The 20,649-nt window shown below is 42.9% G+C and overlaps 1 protein-coding gene across 4 annotated transcripts in view; it reads left to right on the top strand.

Annotated features, from left to right (window-relative positions):
* ILDR2 (immunoglobulin like domain containing receptor 2) overlaps positions 1-20,649 on the top strand; it is a 58,182-nt gene that overhangs the window by 18,399 nt on the left and 19,134 nt on the right. For 2 of the 4 annotated variants that reach the window (XM_059935479.1, XM_059935460.1), the window contains exons 4-5: positions 16,722-16,778; positions 19,499-19,645. The exons of 1 other annotated variant lie outside the window; for it this stretch is intronic. In XM_059935479.1, the coding sequence (XP_059791462.1) occupies positions 16,722-16,778; positions 19,499-19,645 (204 nt within the window). The remainder of the gene's footprint in view (positions 1-16,721; positions 16,779-19,498; positions 19,646-20,649) is intronic. One more of the 4 variants, XM_059935470.1, reaches the window with a different exon arrangement.

The raw sequence follows: 20,649 nt of genomic DNA, 5'->3' as shown, positions 1-20,649 counted from the left end.
TCTAATGGCTAAGTTTGAAGGAACAAGTGGCTCATTGAGCCTGCAATTAGCTAATTGTGAACACAGTTATTTGGCCAGTGCAACCATTTGCAGCAAAGTAATTGCCTGTGCAGGAAAAGGAGGCCAGGTAAAAGCCACTTTAAATAATTTGGTCCCAGTTCTGCAAATGTGGGGAAATAAATAGAGTGAAAGCCTTGTCATCTGAGGATGTGCTGAAGTGTATGAAGGGCATTGCTCTGGATCGAAACATACAAAGCTACTTGGGCAAAGATGCTGTCCTCAGGACCACAAGGTGGGTGAAAGGAAGACTCAGATGAAAATGGTCAACAATGATGGAAGAAACGATAAGAACAGAAATCAGTGTACCCTAAAAAGAACCATAAAGGGAAAGTGGGGATGCTGCAAATCAGCTCACCACAGTAGAAGCAGCATATCTGTGAGATAAACAGATACATACTAGGGTTCTTGGTGAGGAGTAACACGTAATTCTGCTATATTCCACAATAATTAGAAATTTATTATTCTAAATAATTAGAAACGTTCAAAACATGGTAAATTTGCCATGTAAACTTTTTAGAGCAATGCTAGTTTTGTTAGTTAATTAAAGGGGTTACTTTGAAATCTATGAGAATTTTCTGGGTGCAGGAAGTACTGTATTTACTTCCAAGTGCAACATTCTGAGTCTTCTTGGTCTTGATGCCCCTTTATGGAATTTTTCAAAGTACTGTCACAGTTTAAAAAAATGCTAATTATTTGGTGGTTATATCCTGCAGGCCCATTTGTTAGGTATTCTTTTTATGTGAGACTGGGAGAGCAACCTGATTTCTGAAGTCATCCTCAAGGAGATTAAGACCTCAGTGGGAAGATAACTGAGTCCACAGTTTGCTAATTACAACCTCCATAAGCCACTGAACTTAATACGAGGAATGGTAGGAGGAATTGGGAGGATTTGGTCTAGTGAAAGAGGACTTGGGAAAGGGAGCATGGGAAGTGTCTCCAGATATCTGAAGTGAAATTGTATAGAAGAGAGATTGGAAACCTACTCTGTCTGTGTGGCTAGGTGAAACTAGAACCAGGAGTGGAAGTTACAAAGGGAGCGAGTCCATCTCAGGATAAAGAAAGAACTGTTAACAATCAGAGAGACATCTAAAGATACAATCAGTGTTCTTAGGAGTAGTAATTTCTATATCCTTAAGAAGGTGCAAGATTTTTTATGAGTTATTATATCAGGCATTTACGTATAGGAAAAGGTGTTCAACTCAGTTATTTTTGAGTTTTATTTCAATTTTAAAATTCTTGGTTTAAAAAGTAGATGAATGTGAGTGATGTGACTACCTTGATAAATGAGAAAATGACCTCCTGGTAATTCAGTCCTCATGACAGAGATAAAAGGGTTACAGGTTGGTTACAAGAACATACAGGATGGTGCTCACTCACAAGGAAGCCAGCAGGAAAAAACTGTGGTCTTCTGCAGTAGGTCAGGGTTAAAAGGACTAATTCCACAAGAATGAGAATAACCTATTGATGGAGGCTTGAAGGAGCTGAAACTTGAGCTCTTCTTCAAGGATGATCACGACATGGGGAGTTGAAAACTGGTTGGAATTTCAAATGACCAATTAGGAAGGAAAGATAGTTAAAGGGATAAATCAGAGGCAAAGTTAAGAAGAATTTTGTTTTCTCATTATACTCACAAAGGTAAAGATGAAAAAGTTGACGGAGCAAGATTATGAAGTGTCTTATATGTCAGACTAAGAAGTTTGCACGTCATCTGAAGACTTTGGGCAACCAGTAAAGAAACCATAACAGAGGAATGAAATTAGATCTCAGGGTCAAAACAATAATTAGCAGCAGGGTGGACAATGCATTAGAGAGGAGTGCTGGAACAGAGGGATGGGTTATGGGGCTGGTGCAGCAGCACGGGTGAAAGGGTATGAGATTCTGAAGCAGAGTAATGAACTGAGAACAAACAACACAGAAACATTTCTAAGATGGCAGTGATGGATCTTGATGACTAATGCATTAAAAAAAATGAGAGAGAGGGATGAGTCAAAAGGACACCATGGTTTCTAGCTAGCTGGGTAGCCAACTGTTCCATCAACCGAGAGAGAGGCCACAGTTTGGAAAGCAGGTTGGAGAGGCAGGAGAATGAGTTTGGTTAAAAAAAAAAAAAAAGGTACAAATGAACTTATTTACAAAACAGAGTCACAGATGTAGAAAACATGTGGAATATGAGAGGCCTGTGGGACACCAAGGTGGAGATGTCTTGCTGACAATTAGAAATATAGGTCTGGAACTCAGTGGAGAAATTAGGATTAGAGATAATAGATTTGAGAGTCATGAATGATACTCACAACCATGAAAGACTAGATGAGTCACCCAAGAAGATTATAGAAAATGAAAAGGGTCGAGGACAGAACCATATCAGTCTTATATTCTAGTTTGAGTTCATGCGAGTGGCCACACGGGTACTGCATGTGTATTTGTCTTGATTTCCCCTACGACATCAGACGCTTCTCAATAGCTCTGGAACATGAGCTCTTCAGAGGCAAGAACCAGTTCTCATTCATCTTTCTATCTGCAATGCTTAGCAGAGTGTCTAGAATAAAGAAGCTTGAACGAATGTTTTTTTTAAATGATAAATGGGCAGAATCTGTAACTAATATTTACTTTGTGCCTCTTAAATGTTAGTCAGTGCTGAGTATATATTTGTTGACTTATGAAGTATTTATACAATAAATGTCTACAGTCTCAAGTGATATATAACATGGTTTAATCTCATCGGTCATGATTCTTTATCTGGGTATTTGAATTTTTATGAGTGACAGAACCGTCCGGGACTATGGTTGAAAGCAACAGAAGTAGACTTTGGCTAACCTAATCAGGAAAGGAATTCATTGGAAGGATATCAAAATTGAAAGAAAGGCTGGAAAATCAGTCTCCAAAAAGGATAATATATTAGGGTAACACTTACTAGCTTCTGTAAAAACAACCCCCAAATCTCAGTGACTTGCCACCATAGAAGTTCATTACGTCATCTTGTCATAGTCAGATGTGGGTTAGGAGGCTTTTACCTGGGGAGCTCCCTTCCAAGTATGGTGTAGGGGTCTAGGCTTCTCCATTGTTTTAGTTTGCTGTATTGGAGAACTTTGCTCCCGGCTGCACAGAAAGAAAAAGTAAGGAAGGTCATTCATGGGGGACTTTTTAGGGGTCAGGTCTGTCAGTGAAATGGGTTACTTCTCCTGTTATTTTGTTTGTGTCCAGGAAGAAAGTAAAAATGTTTTGATGAACACAGCACCATTCCTGCCCCCGCCAGAGATGCTCCAGGGTCTATGTAGCAAGAATTAATAGACAATGTATTTAGGGCTCCATGGACATTAAAAAAATCAACTCATCTCTTTTTTTCTGATCTTGCATTTTCTCACTCAAGAATCAGTCTCAGGAGAGAGAGTCCAGCTGGTCCAGTTGGGTAGGTGTCCACTGCTTAGCATTAGGAGATTAGAGGCTCTTGGTGGCTAGTCCATCAAGATATGGAGAAGAATTAATTCCCCAAAGTAAATTGGGGCACTGTTACCAAAAAAAGGGAGAATGGATGTGAGATGCCCCAAAAAGCAATAAATATCCACCAAAGTGATGCCATTACTACATCTACTACTAACATTAATGTACACTGATAATAATTTGACTTCACAAAATTTTTCTATTATAACCTTGTAATGTAGGAGAGCAGGCATTATTTCCCTTGTTTTCCAAATGAAGAAATTAATGTTCAGGTTTTGTAATTATTATCCCCTTCAAAAAAAGTGTCTTTGATCAAACCCAAGTGTTTTGATTCCCAGCCTCATCTCTTTCCACGATACCACGCGACCTGTCTATATTAAGAAGCTATAGAATGCTCCCCTGCATAAGTCATGTTTTTAAAAATGTTGCTGCTTTAGGCCATAGGTAATGAGTTTTACTTGTCCCAGATTTGCTTTAGTATCTCATTTCATTTCTCAGTGAAACCTATAACCAATGCCTATAACCATTGACCTGGGCCCTCACTTCAAAGACATAGCTGTTTTTGTCCAGACTGCATACCTCCCCACTGAGCATGACCCACCTTCTTTTCCCCATACATCTGAACCATCTACAAATCGCTTCAGATGCTTCTTTCAGAGGTTTCAGAAATATCCAAAGATGTGATTCAGAGAAATGGGAGGATAACCGCTGATTCAACACTAAATGCAAACACTATACTGAACACTCTTTAGTCTCTTTTTGACGATTCAGAAGGTAGAGTCATTCTGAAGCTGGAAATGCACGTGGTGTTTAGGGTGCTTTGAGATGACAGTGACAGGTACCTTAGAAATATTTAGACAGATGTTTGGGATCGTAGGGCCATACCAGAAGACAGTCACAGAAGGTGGAAGTGTCCAGAAATCTGCCACCCTGAGATTAGACATTGGTCTAGGATCAGTGGCGGGAACAGTCTGTTTATAACCTGGAACCATGCCACTGTTTGGATAGGAATAAAGTTCCCTCGGTCAGCTCCAGCTGGCAGGAAAATGACTTCACCATTCAGGAAGGCTCAAGTAGGGAAGTTGTTGTTTTAAAATCTAAAAGCAGCTCGCCTTGTTCTTACTTCTTTCTATGCACAATATAAGGGCCTGACCCCTTCTTTCTGATGTGTCATGTGGTAGCTTGTTTTTTAAGGGCCAAGTAGATAAAGGAGGGAAAGGGCCCCAGTGGAAATATGGCTGGATGAACACTTGTGCCTCTGGACCGAGAAAAGAATAACAGGACATGAGCCAAGAGTGTTCAGAATTAAAGCTAAGAAAGACTTTCCTAATGGTAAATAACAATTTTTGGAAATTATGGTTGGTTGAAGGAGATTATAGAGACTCCCTCTCTGATGAGCTTTCAACATGGAACAGGTTCTCTTGTCCAAAATATTAGGATAAACAAGATGGCTTTAGCATCCTTTCTATAATTTTGACTTTATCTAAAATATCCACAGATTGCAGAATTAATTCTCTGTATAGGGTGATGCCCCAAATACTGCTGTCCTGTTTTGTTTTAATATTGTTTCTGTTCTAGAAAAATGATACGTTTATTATAAAAATTTCAAACAAAACGGAAGAAGAAGAAAATCTCTCTTCAAACTCTCACCATCAGAGCTAACTATTGTGTTCTTCAGAACTCTTTTAATTGCAAGGGATAGATTCTCAAACTGGCTTAGGGGACCTTTTTGGCTCAGGTAACCAATAAGTCCAAGGGTATTCCTAACTTCAAGCATGGCTGAGTCCCAGTGTTCAGATTATGTTTTAAAGAATCTCTATCTCCTCTGTGTTAGCTGCATTCTTGGGCAGGCTGTCTCCAAACCTGGCCCCTAGCAGGTCTTTAACACCTTTGCTCTCAGGAGGATAAACTGCCTCTCTCCACAGTGTCAGCAAACATCCTGTTGTTGGGGGGTGGCATGTAGGGTACCACCAGCCCCAAACGAACCATATAAATTGAAGGCAAAAGGGTAAAGGACTAGCTTCCTAAAGAGAAGTTGGACATTTGTTTCCAAATGAAGAAGAAAAGAATGCCAGGCAGGCAAAAACACACACTGTTAATATTTTGTGGAATTCATCAATTTCTGCTTCTTTTTAGGCCAAATGCCATGCTATTTCAGGAGGCCAGAAATAGGCTTGCTCCCAGCAGGTCCTTGTGAGTAGGCGCTAAGTTGGGATTGATTATTCCCTGTGAAGAATAATGCCACAGAATGTGAAGGTAATGCCACAGAATTACCTTTGTTTTCCTGTCGTGCTTCTAGTTTTCCTTCCATTTCCTCCTGTGACTTATCCAGAAGTAAACATATATTACCCAGACAAGAGGTGGAGAAACAGGCATGCATTAATTTTTTTTTTAAAAAAATCACATTATTCACAATACTGTGCCTGAAAGTGTTATTCTGGTCTAAAATCCACCTTTCTGCCCATTAGGATTAAAAAGCCATTAAGAACATAATAAGAAATCAGGGAATTCTTGGGAGGGGACATCTCGGAATTTGTGATGGGCTTTAGGGATTTTTGATGGAAGTCTGTTTCTGTGGCTGTGCAGAGATACTCAGGCACTCACCCCCGTGCCAGTGCTGCCTCAATTTGAATCCTGTCCTACCTCCACCCCCAGGTGGAGTCCTGGCTGTTTAGAAAGGCTACTTGTTGCCAAGAGTGCCCCTCCCCCCTCTCTTCCTCTTTACCAGCCCCAGCCTGTGCTGCTAACCAGGAGATCTGCCGATTAAAAGGGCTTCAGCTCAGAGAGTTCCCATGGCAACAGCTTCCTCCTCGGAGGTCTTTGTTGCCTGCTCAAACTTTGATCTCTGAGAGTGACTGTTGCTGTTTCTCTCAAAGATTTACAGAGGAAGAGGGGGAAAGAATTGGAGGAGAAGAAAGAAAAGTTGACTCCTGGCAAAAGGGAGAGAAGGAATTAATTACCGAGTCACAGTCTAGCCATAAATCTGGGGGTTACGCCTTTGGAACATCTTTCAATTTGGGCTGTGCCCACATTTTCCTTTGCAGACTTGATTATACTTCAGATATCTTGGCTTCACATGAAAGACGTCAAGGGGAGTTGATTCCTCTAGGAGGATGGACCTACCCTATCTATCTTCAGATTTCCTGAAGAGCTGAGATAACTGCACTGCCTCCCATGAAAGGGGGGGGACACAAAACTTACAATGGGAGGGAGCTTTTTAGGCCTCAGCCCCACTGGCTTTTCTCCCAGCCCTCTCTCCTAGCTCTGGCCTACTCTGCCCTGAGCTTACCTAGATGCCTCTGTTGGTCTTGGTTTTGAGAAGAACCAGAAAACTGTTGAAGGGGCGGAGGAGAAGGAGGAGGCAGAAAAGTCAACCAGGCATCAACTAGCATCTGATTCTGGTTAATGGCTGCCAATAATGAGCTTTCTACCATCTGAGCAGTGGAGTGGGGTTTGTGGTTGCTCCAAAGACTAGGGATCAGGCCTTTTACCCTTTGCAGGAAGCCTCCTCTGGCCTTCAGACCTCTCCACTGCATAATCGCAACCTTGCTCTTTGATAGGCACCATGCAATAGAGTCAGTTTTGCTTCAAGCGTGATTTGTATTTGAATTATGATTTAACTTTTAACCAGTCCTTTTGGCATACTATGTCCCTAGCACAGTGAGGATACAAAATTTAAAAATGGCACTGTTTTGTCCCTATGAAAATTACTGTCTTTTGGTAAAGATAAGTATTATATTTCTGAAGCAATGAGAGAGCAGTACAAGAAAAGATTAAAACTATATTTGATATTAAATATCTAGGCTACTGATTCTCAAGAGGGGCCTCTTTGGACCCCCCAGGAGATACTTGGCAATGTCTGGAAACATTGTGGTTGTCACGTCTTGTGGGGTACCATGGCATCTAGTGGATAGAGACCAAGGAGTCTGTTGAATATCCTACAACGCACAGGGCAGCCCTCCTACCCCCCAACAGAGGATTATCTGGCCCCAAATGTGAATAGTACCAAGGTTGCAAAACTCTGATCTTGACCAAAGGTCAATCTGGATACTGGATAAGGTCCACTGTGAAGAGCACGGGGCTTTGGGGTCAGATATCTGTGGACTCAGTGCAGCAATATAACCTTCAGTAAGTCAATGTTGACGAGTCTCGGTTTCCTCATCTGTAAAAATGAGGGAGGGAAAATGAAAGTTACATGGAAGACCTAGTATGAGGATTAAATAACACATAATACGAACTCAGTAAATGTCAGTTCCCTTCTCCTACCTTTTCCTATCCCCCACATCTCATTGCCAGGATGTCATCCCTAATTTGAGGGAACCCTCTTTAGGGAATTCTGTGTTCCGGGACTCCTCCTAGAGAGCTGATTTTCTTTTAGCCCATTCCATGAGCAGAGGCTTTAATGAGCCATCTGTTAATTGGCAATCCTATTACTAATAGATTCATGTTTTCTCAGTGACATCTGTGCAGTGCCTTGCAAGTGGTGACCCTAATCAGCCCTGTGGGAATCTTCCTGCTAGTGGGTTTCAGGGTGTTCTGTCCCAGCATGCCGACTTTTGGTTGCTATGTTTTGGTAGCTGTTGGAAGCCCCCGTTTCTCAGTTAATTACAGGGTGTTTACTACCTAACCTAAATACAAGGATTAGGTCACACAGGCCATTTGATGAAGTCTGGAAGGGTTTGGGGAACACCTGAGACTTGGATTAGGATCTGGATGGGCCTGGAAAGACTTTTGATAGTGTGAGCTTATAATTTATTGTCCAAATTAGAATACTCTTGAGAGTGAAAAGGGGAGACTTTTAATAATTTATGTCAAGACAACAGGCATACTGGTGTGATGGTCACCCCATCTTTAGAGATGATCACCTGGAAAGTTCTTTTTTTGATTGAAGAGAACAGAAGATCCAGAGGAGCTGGGATCCAATTAGTTTCAGCTCACCTTCACCTGCTGCACCCTGGATGTTAGCTGGCATTCTAATTATGGGGACCTAGGGATGTGCACATCTCCATTCATTTACTAGAAGCAAAGGGGCCCAGCAAAGAGGTGGTGGTTTGCAGTAACAGTTGTTCACTGAAAAACGTGTGCTGAGGTTTCTGACGGGTAAACGATGTCCTTTAAGGTTCTTCACTGCCCTGGGTTGTGAAGAGAACAAACGAGGTGTTGAAGGCGCTGTTTGCCCTCCCCTCACCCCCAGCCACCCAGTCTCGCTCTGTGATTGCTCTCCCCTCCCTCCCCCTGCTCCCTCGAAGCCTTTATCCCGCCTCACTATTTTTGCTTCACTTGTTGCTCATCACTGTGGGAGGAAACTCGCCCTTCAATTAGTGAGCATTCCTGAAGCCCGCGGTTGCCGTGGTTACCCAGGCGTGAGCTGGAGCAGCTGGGTCAGCCCGCCGGCCGCATTGTAGTCGACAGAGCCGGGAGGCGGCAAAAATGCGAAGCCGGTGCGCGGGAGGGAGGGGACGGGCCCCGCAGAGGGGTGGCCCTGGAGGCCCGCGGGAGAGCGGGTGTCGCCGAAAATCGGCTCAGCCCTGGAAAGAAAGAATGGCAGCCCTTGAAAGCCGGTCAGGAGACAGCCATGGCATTTTTCTCCAAAGCCAGCTGCCGCTCGCTATTCAAGTGTGCAGGTCTGAGTTCACACGGTGCAGTGCCTCAGAATTTGCTCTGGGAAATGCTCCATGCCCAAGCCCTTCACACCGAGAGGGGGCTGGCCACGGAGGAAAGGGCAGGAACTCTGACAATCCGAGACCTACCAAGCTGTGTGCCCCTCCGTGTCTGCCGTGGACCGCCTGGGCTTTTTGGGTTAAGGAAACTAGCCGTTCTTGATATCTTTGCATCTGAAGTGTCTGTGCAGGTCTGATGGTTGGAGCACAGGGAGCTCAGGAAATCACACTGGGCACCAAGAAACTCAATTTCCTCCTTGCATTAAATCCCACCCTGCTCCACATCATTTTGGAATCAAATCTAACTGTCTTAGTCATTTCATCTCAGGCCAAGTTAAGCACGTTATATTACTAATAACACTTTGCAGCTACTCACTCTTGAGGGCTAGGGGGTTGGATCACTATAGCACTTTGCAAAGGCAGAGTGCTTTGCAATCATTTTTATTATTGTTTATTAGTTTATAGCAGCATGGTGAATGCCTTTTAATTAGCTCATACTGTGTTATGATGTATTCAGTAATCATTTTCTGGTCACAGCTTTAAAAGGTGCTGAAATTGTTAACCATCTCCAACACTCCTATATCCAAACATTATACTTTAATTATGTAAGTAGAGCAGTAATGCCACAGACACAAATTTCTGTGTTGCTCACTGCAGATACTAGGAGATTAGAAATGCTGCACATGTCTAACGTTTCTAAATTAAGAATAAGCAAAGCTTGAAGGGGAGTGAGATACTGGGGAAAAAAGATAGGGATGGGGGTGAGTAGACCCAGGTTCTACTCCTGGTTTATTAGTCAGCTGTGTGACTTTGGGTAAGATTCTTAAGCTCTCTGAGCCTCAGGTTCCTGAAAACATGGAGTGGGTTATGGATTAGATGACCTCCGAGATCCTTTCTGGCAATACAATCTGATTTTAGAATTCTGTGTGAATAGAAGTCAGTGCCTTAGGCCAAGCTTATAATCACTGCCGAAAAGCCTGAAGCATTTATTAACAGTTAATTGCAGATGGTCTGATACTACTCATTTTGTGGAGAGAATTCACTGTAAGAATTATTCACTATAATTTAAAGTGAGCCAAAACGAAAGGGACAAAAAAAGAAAAAGTACACACATGAAATGCTTAAATACATAGTTTACATATAAAAGAAAGGGAGGCTATATCCACATTTGTGATGGATAATCATAATCTTTATTTATTGAGTGCATGGTTGCCATGGGAATATAGAATAAAAACAGGGATGTGTGTGCCCTTGGGAAATTTCCTATTTGGGGGGATTCCAAACAGCCACAGAAACAACTTTACACTTAAAAGGACCAGAGAAAAACATCTGCTCTCCTCAAAGACTTAGGAGAGAAACCTTTTAGAGGGTTAGGATCTGAGAGATCAGGGGTGGATACAGTACATCCCTGAAAACGGATCCAGGGCATCTTAGGAAAGCTTGGAAGTGGGATGAAGCCAAGATATGCATTAAGCAGAAGGGAAAAGAAGGGAACCTCAAGAAGCTGGGGAAGAAAAACATTCTAGATCATCCTGAACAGAAGGTTCATTTGTATGATATATTGGCAAAACTGAAAAGGACTCCAAGTTAGTACGTTTCAAAGAGATGAATGGAGCTAACTATGCTGTCAGCAGTGTTGACATCACAAGGACAAAGGAAGTATTGTTTTCCCTTCTTTTCATAAGGTCCAATGCATTAAATAATGTGTCTTTTGTCATCAAATAATTGAGTAGCAGATCTAGGATCTGAAAACAAGTTTGTCCTACATCTAGAACTTGGACTAATGATCAGAGCTTGGATTTAAGTTTTAAGACTAGAGACAAAAACCAATTTGGGGCGCATATTGTATCGCTCTGTAATGGCTGCCTTGAAAATAACCTAGGCTCGTGGCTTTCAGCTTGTAGGGGTGGGATGAGGTGGTGCTTCAATCCCCTGAGATGGCAAGATGGCATTTGCGGATATTCCAGTGAGTAGAGGACGTTCCTGGCGTTGAGCCCTGAGTGCAGGGGTGCTAAACATTCTCCAGTACATAGAATAGTGCTGAATGAATGAATGGTTCCTTCATATGCTCGTTAAGAGTCCATCTGAGCTGGATAAAAGGCACGAACGTGAGCAGTAAATCAGAAGTCCAGCCAGAAGCCCAGCATAGAAAACAATGGGGATTTACTACTGGGAAGAGTTCAAGGTCCTGACGGGTGAGGTGCCGCCTCATGCCACGCTGTTGGGGATGCAGAGGGGTTTCCATCCTGCTAGTGGAGGCACGTGTAAAGGAATCACGGCAGCTGAGAGACAAGTGCTCTCATGATGCCGGGAGCATGGAGGAGGACGCAGCCTCTCAGGGCAGTATTCTTACACGGCTCTGTCGGAACATATTTCAGAGTCTTGTACCCTGTGTGTGGTAAGAATTTGAGTGAAGCAGAAGATTGAGAAGTTCGTTAGCTGGTTATCTTAGTAAAGAAGGTTAAGTACATCCTGCATTGAGGGCCTGACTGGCCAAGAAAAGGGTATCAGAACCTTGGGGAAATGTCACCGGGACATGGTTTGTTGTGAAATATGTGAAGATAATGCCATGGGTAGGAGAGGAGTGGGAAACCAGGCAAGGACTGTGTCTCTGGGGGAAGACCTCAGGACTGGGGGAACCTGATGTCAAAAATGCAAAAAGAAAAAAAAAAGCTAATGAAAACAGGGGACTTGGCAGGAAGAAAGTCCTTTGACCTTGGTAAGTCATGTGACCCAGAAGCAGAGAAGTAAAGCTGAGTTCTTAGCCTCACGCTGCTGGACAAGCTGCATGGGCGAGCCTGAGGCTTTCAAGCATAGGGATCGAGTCTTGTTCCTCTCTGCCTCTCCACCAGGCACAATATACATTTCTTTGTTGAATGAATGAATTGGAGACATTCCAGAAGTGAGCTTGTTCTCAGGAATATGTACCAAGAGTTCAGTTGGGGATAACTTCAAGGTGTCAGTGGCAGAAAACAGCTGAAATAGGGAATTATATAGGTAAAATCTGTAAGTTGTTTTATTCAAAGTAATTGTTTCTGCCCTCGTCATTCAACCCAAAATACATGAATGTTTTGGGCTATGATGTTTGTGACGGTATGGAATGATACTGACACTTGCATGTGTGTGTGTACAAACTAGTAGTATGCCTGATTCATTTGGTCTATTCATGTGGAAATTTCTTAAAAGTAATGGATTCTGCAAGGTTTGGGGAAAACTGTTTGAAGTGCTTACATGAAAACTATTTTCTACTCATAGTTTGAGCTGGGGTTTGAAAAGAGTAAATGTGGCTTTCTATTTGCTGGGTCTGTTTTCCAGCCTTTTCTTAGACATTAAAGTGACTTGTAATTGCTACTCTAACTGAATCCTGGAAGAATGACAGTGATTCACAAGTGTTGGTAAAGTGCTGCTGAAATCTGGAATGTATTTACTGCAATTGTTTGGACTCTCTAACATCAGACCTTCATTGGATGTGACAGAATAGAATAGAGTAGAATAGGAAGAAAAGTTAGAGCATTTCTAACTGGCAACAGCAGTTTTTAGGAATTGTTAAGCAAGAAGCTGGAAGCAAAATGACTTTTAGAAATATAGGATTCCAGCATAAATTCACTTTTTAAAATGCCTTTAGCTCGAGGAAAATATAGGTCATGGTATAAAAGCCAGAGAGCTTTGCTCTCTCTCTCCCTCTCTACTGTTGACATAACATAGTGGTATAATCTGCTATCCCCAAACTCCTACTATGTTCTGAATTCTGAAGACATTTAATTTTACCCATTTTACTGCCAAAGTCTGTCACCCACACCACCCTGGGGCTAACACTACACGGGTGCATTATGGGAAGGCTTCACCATCTTCTGAAGTGTCAGCTATTGGCCATTGCTTCAGGGAGAATGAGAAGCTTGATGTATGTCTTTCTGTTGGAGTGACAAGCTTTGTGAATCTCCTGTCCATGTTTCTTATTTTAACTTTTTCAATTACACGTGTAAAAAAAATCTAAAACATGAAAGCCCCTTCATTGTTCTTCCATGATGCCCATTCCAGTGCCCCAGAAATAGGGGCTAACAATTTGGTGTGTCATACTGTTGCTTTCAGATTTCAATTTGAACATAGCTGCCTAGAGCTTATATTCACTAACATTCTGTGTGCAGAAGTAGTGTCAGAACACCATCAAGGTGTTGTTCTAAACAGCATGTGTGGAAATCCAGCTTGTGTGTTTTATCCATCATAATTATATCTGTGTATATATACCCCACAGTGGTTGCAAGCACATGACCTCTGGGTTCTATACAGTCCCAAAACATATTGTATATGGCTTGTCCAGCGATTTTTAAAAATCTATGAATCAGTTGCCAACATTTGAAAATCAGGATATTTCACATAAAAATCTGGGGTCTGGCTAATCTTGAAAAATAGGAAGATTTGCAACCCTGAAGACACATTTCTGTGAGGCAACAATTGGCTAGAGGTGCGTAGAAGCAGCCCCTACAGACACAAGATGCCATTTGCCACACGCCCAGCTGCTCCCAGTTGTATTACATTTGACCAGCTGCACTTGTTTGCATTATCTACTGGTCCGTATAAACATATGGAATTGAGTTTGCAACTCTGATCACTGAGTATCAGATTTGAGAACTGAAAATGTTATGGATAGGGTGACCATATAAATAATTGTCCAAATTAGAACACTTTGGAATTAAAAGGGGTGCTATTAATAATTACACCAGGACAACAGGCATAAACCAGGACTGTCCCAGACAAACCAAGATGTATGGTCTCCCTATTTATGGATCTCTTCATTCAACCGCCTCATTTGACTAATGAGAAAATTGAGTCCTAGAAAGAGGAAGTAATCTGTCCATAGTGGTCACCAAGTAAACTAATGTCAAAGCTGCCTTCAGTACCCTGACTCCCAGTGCACTGCTTACTCCAATAGAATATGCTCTATATAATATGTGTGAGTACCATATCCTCCTTGAATGTATGGATTTTTTTATAGTTAATTATTATCACATAGCTAATTTCCTGTGAGAAATTGTATACAAATCGATAGCTTATATCATCAATAACATTTCTCTTATGAATGTAATTAATGATTTGGGCTACAGCACATATAAGGATGTTTAAAACAGTGGTAGGCTTGAGAACTAGAAAGTAAACACAATAAAAGCTTCTCATTTTACTACATACAATAAGATATATTTAGAAGTACTAATTGTCCATATTAAAAAAAACACCATTAAGTAAGCATCTGATAACTGCCTTGCTAAAAGCACAGTATATTGACTTCTTTTTTTTTTAATATTGACTTCTTGATCATTGGCTGTTGGCTGTAATTAATACTAATTATGCCTTTAAGAGATGTCCAAGATCCCAAATTCCCAAATCCTTGACCACTTGTCTCTTGCCTTGTTGAGCTTCCAAGAGATATTTGTACAGAGGACATTCCATGTGAGACCAATGCATGCTCTTAATCACTTGCTTGGACTTTGGCCCCAAATCCCTGTCAGGTCGCCTATCCTAGGGAACTGGACTAGACCACGTGTGAGCCTTGGGGAACCTCCTAGCCTTTCATGTTGGCTTAGGCCAAAGGCTAGCCCATCTCTCTTTCAAGATGCCCTTTTCCAATGACCTACTTGGCTCCCACTTGTCTTTGCAAGAGACCTTGCAAGCACCAAACCACTCTTACCATGTCAGCTGCACAAGATAGAAGACAGAAAGAAGGAAACTCTTCTTGCCAAAACCTAAAACAGAGCTAACTTCAGGACTTCCCTGGCGGTCCAGTGGTTAAGACTACCACCTTCTACTGCAGGGGGCACGGGTGTGATTCCTGGTTGGGAAACTAAGATCCCACATGCTGCATGGCGTGGCCAAAAATATAACTAAATACAAAATAAAACAGAGTTAACCTAGTGGCCCACTCCATGCTTTCTTTTCCTTGGGATGTACTCTGGTACTGATTAACTTTTCAAATGTGGGACCATTACCCAGGCAGGAAACATGACTGGGACACATTTTACCACACTGGCCTTGTATAGTTGAGAAGAGCCAAGAAAAATAAAGTGAGCAAAGAGCCCTTTTACCTGACTCCTTAACACCTTGCCCCTGCTGCAGCATCCTCTCCTAGTGCCTTGGAAGAACTTTTTCTTTGACTTTTGGCAGAGCTGCTTTTCTATGGGGTGATTTGATAGAGGAGAGGATCAGTGACCAACTATGACCTTTAGACTCAAAATATAAACCACACACATGGGTAACTTTTTCTCTAATGCACCTCAACAAACTTCAACAGGAAAAGTTGTTTTCTAATGAACCAAAGAGACCAGACCCCTAGAGGTGTGTTTTCTAATAGTGATGTGTGGCTACAGAGCCTTTGAAGTATTAATATTTTGGCTACATTGGTACAAGTAAAATATTATGAAGGTAATTTCATCTTTTTTTAAAAAAAAACTTTTAATGTGATTACTAGAAAAGCTAAAATTACTGGTCGCTCACATTACATTTCTACTGGACAGAGCTGTTCTAGAAGCATATGTCATGCCCATAAGTGAAGTAAGATTCAGTTGTAGGCTTAGGAACCATAGTGACCTTTTGCCATCACAAGCCTCAAAGGAGGCAAGTTTGCTAGTTGTTTCCTAGTGCAACTTGTTTCTTAGCAGGGCTGCACTGTGATAGAGAGAACCTGGTACAGGGCAGAAGTCCTATTACAGCCTTTATATTTACCTGGATATGAGAACATAGTGGAAGCATTCAGCACTTCTTTCTGTATAAACCAGGCTAGTTTTTAAAAGGACTAACCTCCTCCCCAAACTCTTCCAGTGTGTTGTTTCCTGCATAGCTCTTTGCTTCTCAGAGCCCCGAGGGGCACCTGTTCTGACACCAGCCCTTAAGCTTCTGTGCCATATCACGCAGAAGGCACTTGGGTCCATACCACGCCAGCTGTGGGTGCCATATGGAAAAGCCGTACCATATACATATGTACAGAGTATTTCTGAAGCCAGAAGGAGTGTCGAAGAGTGTATAACTGATCTAGCTTTATCATTTCCTTGCCTTTGAAAACTTTAATCATTGAAATATCTTTAGGCTATAAATAGAATCATGTAGGGAGATAATTCTGAGTTAAAACCAAATATGTACTTTTGTTTTTATATGGACATGGGACTGTGTATGGATGTATGAAAATGTAGGTTGAACGTTTGGATACAGACGGGTTTGACTTTCCAATAATATACGTGGAGTAGGATGTATAAATGAATGGAGATGGTATATGTCAGTCTGCTCAAGCAGGGTTTTTCACATTTGAAGCAGAGATTTCCTCCTTCTATAACAGTTGGAGAGAAATTTCTGTTTCTGCTTCTGCCTGGTTTAGGTGCAGAGTTCTTAGATGGCTGCCAAAGATTGATGGAGAAGGTCATTCTCTTGACTGAGCCCAGCCCAGTGATGTGCGTGTCATGACACAGACAGCATGGATCAATGGCCCCATGTAGGGATGGTGCTGGCTGGAGCTAGGCTTCAGGCTGTGTTTTTCCTTTGGAGTAACCTCTTTACTTCTTTTCCTTCCACTTCTTTTAGGCAGGACAGGGCTGCTTGCTGATCTCTTGCCCAGTTTTGCTGTGGAGATTATGCCAGGTATTCAGTCATTTAACTCTGTATTTGCTTAATTTGCTATCCCTCCATCTGTCTTGCCTCTGCATTAGTTACTAATTGCTCCTTTAATTTATTTGTACATTTGTCTGTATATGTCTGTGGTATTTTCCAGGATGAATTAAGCCCATTGGAAGAGCCTTCAAATTGTATTTCTTCTGTTACTAGGCCCTAAAAGAATAATGGTAATTAAAAATAGGCTGAGATGGGGACCCAGTCCTTCAGTGTCAGGTATGCAGGCCTTTTCGCAATCTCAGTATCTCAGCTGCACCCAGATAGCTATAAGTATCCTTAACGGAGTGGTTATTAATCTGCATTCCTTATTCCCTAAGTTTTATGTTTACCCATTCATTAGTGTACAGCCATGTTACTCTGAATTGCCTTTTATAACTTTATCAAAACATTTTTTCAAACCTTATGAAAGCTATGCACCCCTCCTCCCTTGAAAAGTACACATTTAGAGATCTACATTGCTTTGTATACAATGTCAGGGGCTTCTTGGCCCCCTAAGTCGCTGGGGTCCATGGACCCTATGTCAGGGACACCTGCACCAAGTGTACACCTCTGTCTTTTTATGTAGCTTCTGTTGAACATACCAGCTAGACAAGCCAACATCAGTTTGATGCTGCACTGTAGCCCATCGTGGAAGGAGGATTAGAGAGAAACAAGAATGAACTATGGGAGGGGACATATCCAAAGGCAGGGAATAGGAAAGGATACGATTCAGCCTTGCTTTGGAGAGCTTCTGCCAAAGGATTAAGAGCTGCTTAATAATTGAGAGCAAAAGAGAGAAACAAAATAATCCTGGCGATTGGTTTTGACTTGATTCAGGTTTTAAGAAGCATCCAGAGTCTTCACAGTTGAGCTTCACTAATTATTCTTCCGTGAATTCTCCTGATCCTTTCCCATTAGCTGGCCAACCCAAAGACAGACATTCTTTTTACTGATGTTGATCCCAAGGACGCAAACAGATATTTCTTTGTGATCCGCCTTATCCAGAGTTCCATCAATTTGTACGCATTTGCTCATCACAAAAAAAACAATGTTACACTGCATTGCTTCACACTAGATGTTATATCCTGCAGTCCCAAGGAAAAGTTACTGTATTTTTCATATCTGGTCCTGGTCGCCTGAATTTCTCTCCCTTTTGACTGCAAGAATCCTTTCATGGATAACATTCTTTGTTTCTCCAAGGTAACCTGCCAGTCTTTTATCCTTGACTGCCTGACCCGAGTTGTAGCCACCATACCACACAGCTCATCTCATCCTCAGGGCCCGTATCTATCTCAGGCCGCATTGTGTTATTATGTTAGTGCTAAGGCACAGGCCAAAGCCCTCAACTATCTACTGTCCTCAGCAAGAATGCTCTCCACAACATTCTAGCTGGGCACAAGGCCTTCTCACTTCCCTCCTGAATAGAGAGTGACCTGGTTATTTTGAATGTGTTTCTGATGGGTGAGTGAGGAGGACCATTCAGGAAACGTAAGTTGTTTGTTTTCTCTCTGAGGAAATCATGTTCTAAACAAAGGTCAAATAACTTCATCATTATCACAAAACACTTTATATAACCAAAATATCATATTCTCAAGCTCCAACTGAATGTTCCATTTCACCGAAGGAATATTTAATAACTAAAATTCAAACAAAACAATGTGTACTTGAAGCTGATTGCAAAGGGATTTTTGGGAGATGGTTTTCAATCAAAATGAATTGCTTTAATCTTTTGCTTTGAAAGGAAATCATGGCTCATTCCAGTCTGTCCCAGGCCCCCAGTGGGACATTGGATCCTATAGCCAAGTCCCAAAAGCATGACATCAGGTCACTCCAGGGCCACAGTCATTTTTATCTAAGCCAAATGGATTTGTTTCCTTTCTCTTAATCTCTTGGATGGGCAAATGAATTAAATTCACGTTCAGCCTCTGGCAGAGCTGTGAAAATAGCAGACGTTAACAAACACGGTCAGATATACACGTGAGAGCCTTCCCAGCCACCACGGTCCTGAGCCACTTTAGTCCGTGGCTATGCTGGCTGTGTAGCGTGGTCAGCTGGAGTGTGATCAAACCATTCTTGGGGAACGGGGACAGTTTCTTCTCTTCGGAGCCTGTGTCTCTAGTTTTCTTTAGCAAAGGGTTTTGATCTCAGCCCTGATGCTGAGTACAGGAAAGATGTTAAGAGGCAGTCAGTAGGGAAAGCAGATGAATACACAAGGGACCTGGACCACCTAAATATGTTCTGATTTAGACCATATAGACATAGAGAACTTTTTCTCAGGACTTACACTTTTAGGGACAAGATTAACTTGGCTACAAAAGATACGAATTCACAGAACCCACCACTTTATAGCTCAGCAAGCAAAGTTCCCCTCTACCTAGCCAGGAATCTCTGCTCTTGTCCCATACTTGTTCTGACACTACAGTTGGTAAGGTGAGCCCTTTCTCCAGGAAGGGGCCCTAAAACTCCCCCATCACTTGGTACTGGTCGTTATGTGTGCTCAGTATGACCCCGGTAACCTTCCTTGCTCTCCACGCCCCAGCCCTGGGAGGGTCTGCACCTCTCACTCTCAGAGTTCCTCCGTAGTTTGGGGGCTCTGTGCCCTGTTACGAGATACTGTCTTCCCCCAGGTCCCTCCCACTCACTCGTCTCCCAGGGAGACACTGATGAGAGGGTGCCGCCTCGAGTGTGGGTTTCTCTGTGCGTCCTTCCAGAGTGGGTGTTTGTTGGCCTGGTGATCCTGGGAGTCTTCCTCTTCTTCGTCCTGGTGGGGATCTGCTGGTGCCAGTGCTGCCCTCACAGCTGCTGTTGCTACATCCGCTGCCCCTGTTGCCCAGATTCCTGCTGCTGCCCGCAGGCCTGTGAGTAAAGTGATGAGCGTGGAGACGCAGAGTGACCAAAAGAAACGTCACCTTTCCATCAGACAGTTATGTGCCCTGAGCGCCTTCTCCACCCCAAAAGCGATCGTTCCAGACTCTCCTCTGCTGGGAGCCCCCGGCTTCCTGAGATGACCATTCTTGTTTGCCTTCTCACCTACAGGCACCTCTCCATGCTTCTGATTTACACCTATCACCCCTGCATTTGGTATCCTCACTGACACTATTGCTGAAAAGAAGGGCAGGTTCAGGATGGTGAGGTTGCGGGGTAAGGCTTTTGCCCTCTCCTCGGGCATCCAAACTAGAGGAAACCTTCTCTGGTCATGCCTTGTGCGTGCAGAGAACTCCTCTTGTTTACCAACAGCGTGTGCAAACCACAGCCTTTGGGTCCCATCCAGACACAGATGAGTTGTATTTACTCCTATGACAAAATGGTCCACAAAGGAACTAGTCCTCCTTTGGGGATTCACAATTTTACCTCCCTGGCCAAGCCCATATAGGCAGTAAGTTTGGCACCCTGCCATAAACGTCTTGCAGGAGAGACACCATGTGTATCTTTCGTATCCTTAGGAACACAGCAGTTTCCGCGCGAGGAGTCAGAGTGTTTGCTCTGCTTTTGGGCTCACAGAGCGGGGCCGTGTGTCAGCACATAGCTGGCTTTGCCTCTCTAGAAGAGGTTAGGAGCCTCCTGGAAGCAGCCCTGGGCAGCCCCAGTGCTAGGCCTCCTCCAGAGGGGCTGAGGCAGCCTGCAGCAACGTGGCTCAGAGTGGGCTGCTGCTGTCACAGGGGAGGCTGCTGTGACAGCTCCCAGCACTGCTTAATTACGCAGTTGCCAGGTACTACTAAACACTGTAATTCCTTATGTCATCGCTGGAGGAGTCCAAGAGAGTGGGGGAGAGGGGTTCCAATGAATCAATTCAGGACTAGTAGAACACGAACACACACACACACACACACACACACACACACACACACGCCTGCGCCCGTGC

This window comes from Balaenoptera ricei, chromosome 1 (assembly GCF_028023285.1).
Source record: "Balaenoptera ricei isolate mBalRic1 chromosome 1, mBalRic1.hap2, whole genome shotgun sequence".
Lineage (NCBI taxonomy): Eukaryota > Metazoa > Chordata > Mammalia > Artiodactyla > Balaenopteridae > Balaenoptera > Balaenoptera ricei.
Note: the sequence above shows the minus strand (reverse complement) of the source record. Positions and strands in the feature narration are given on the sequence as shown.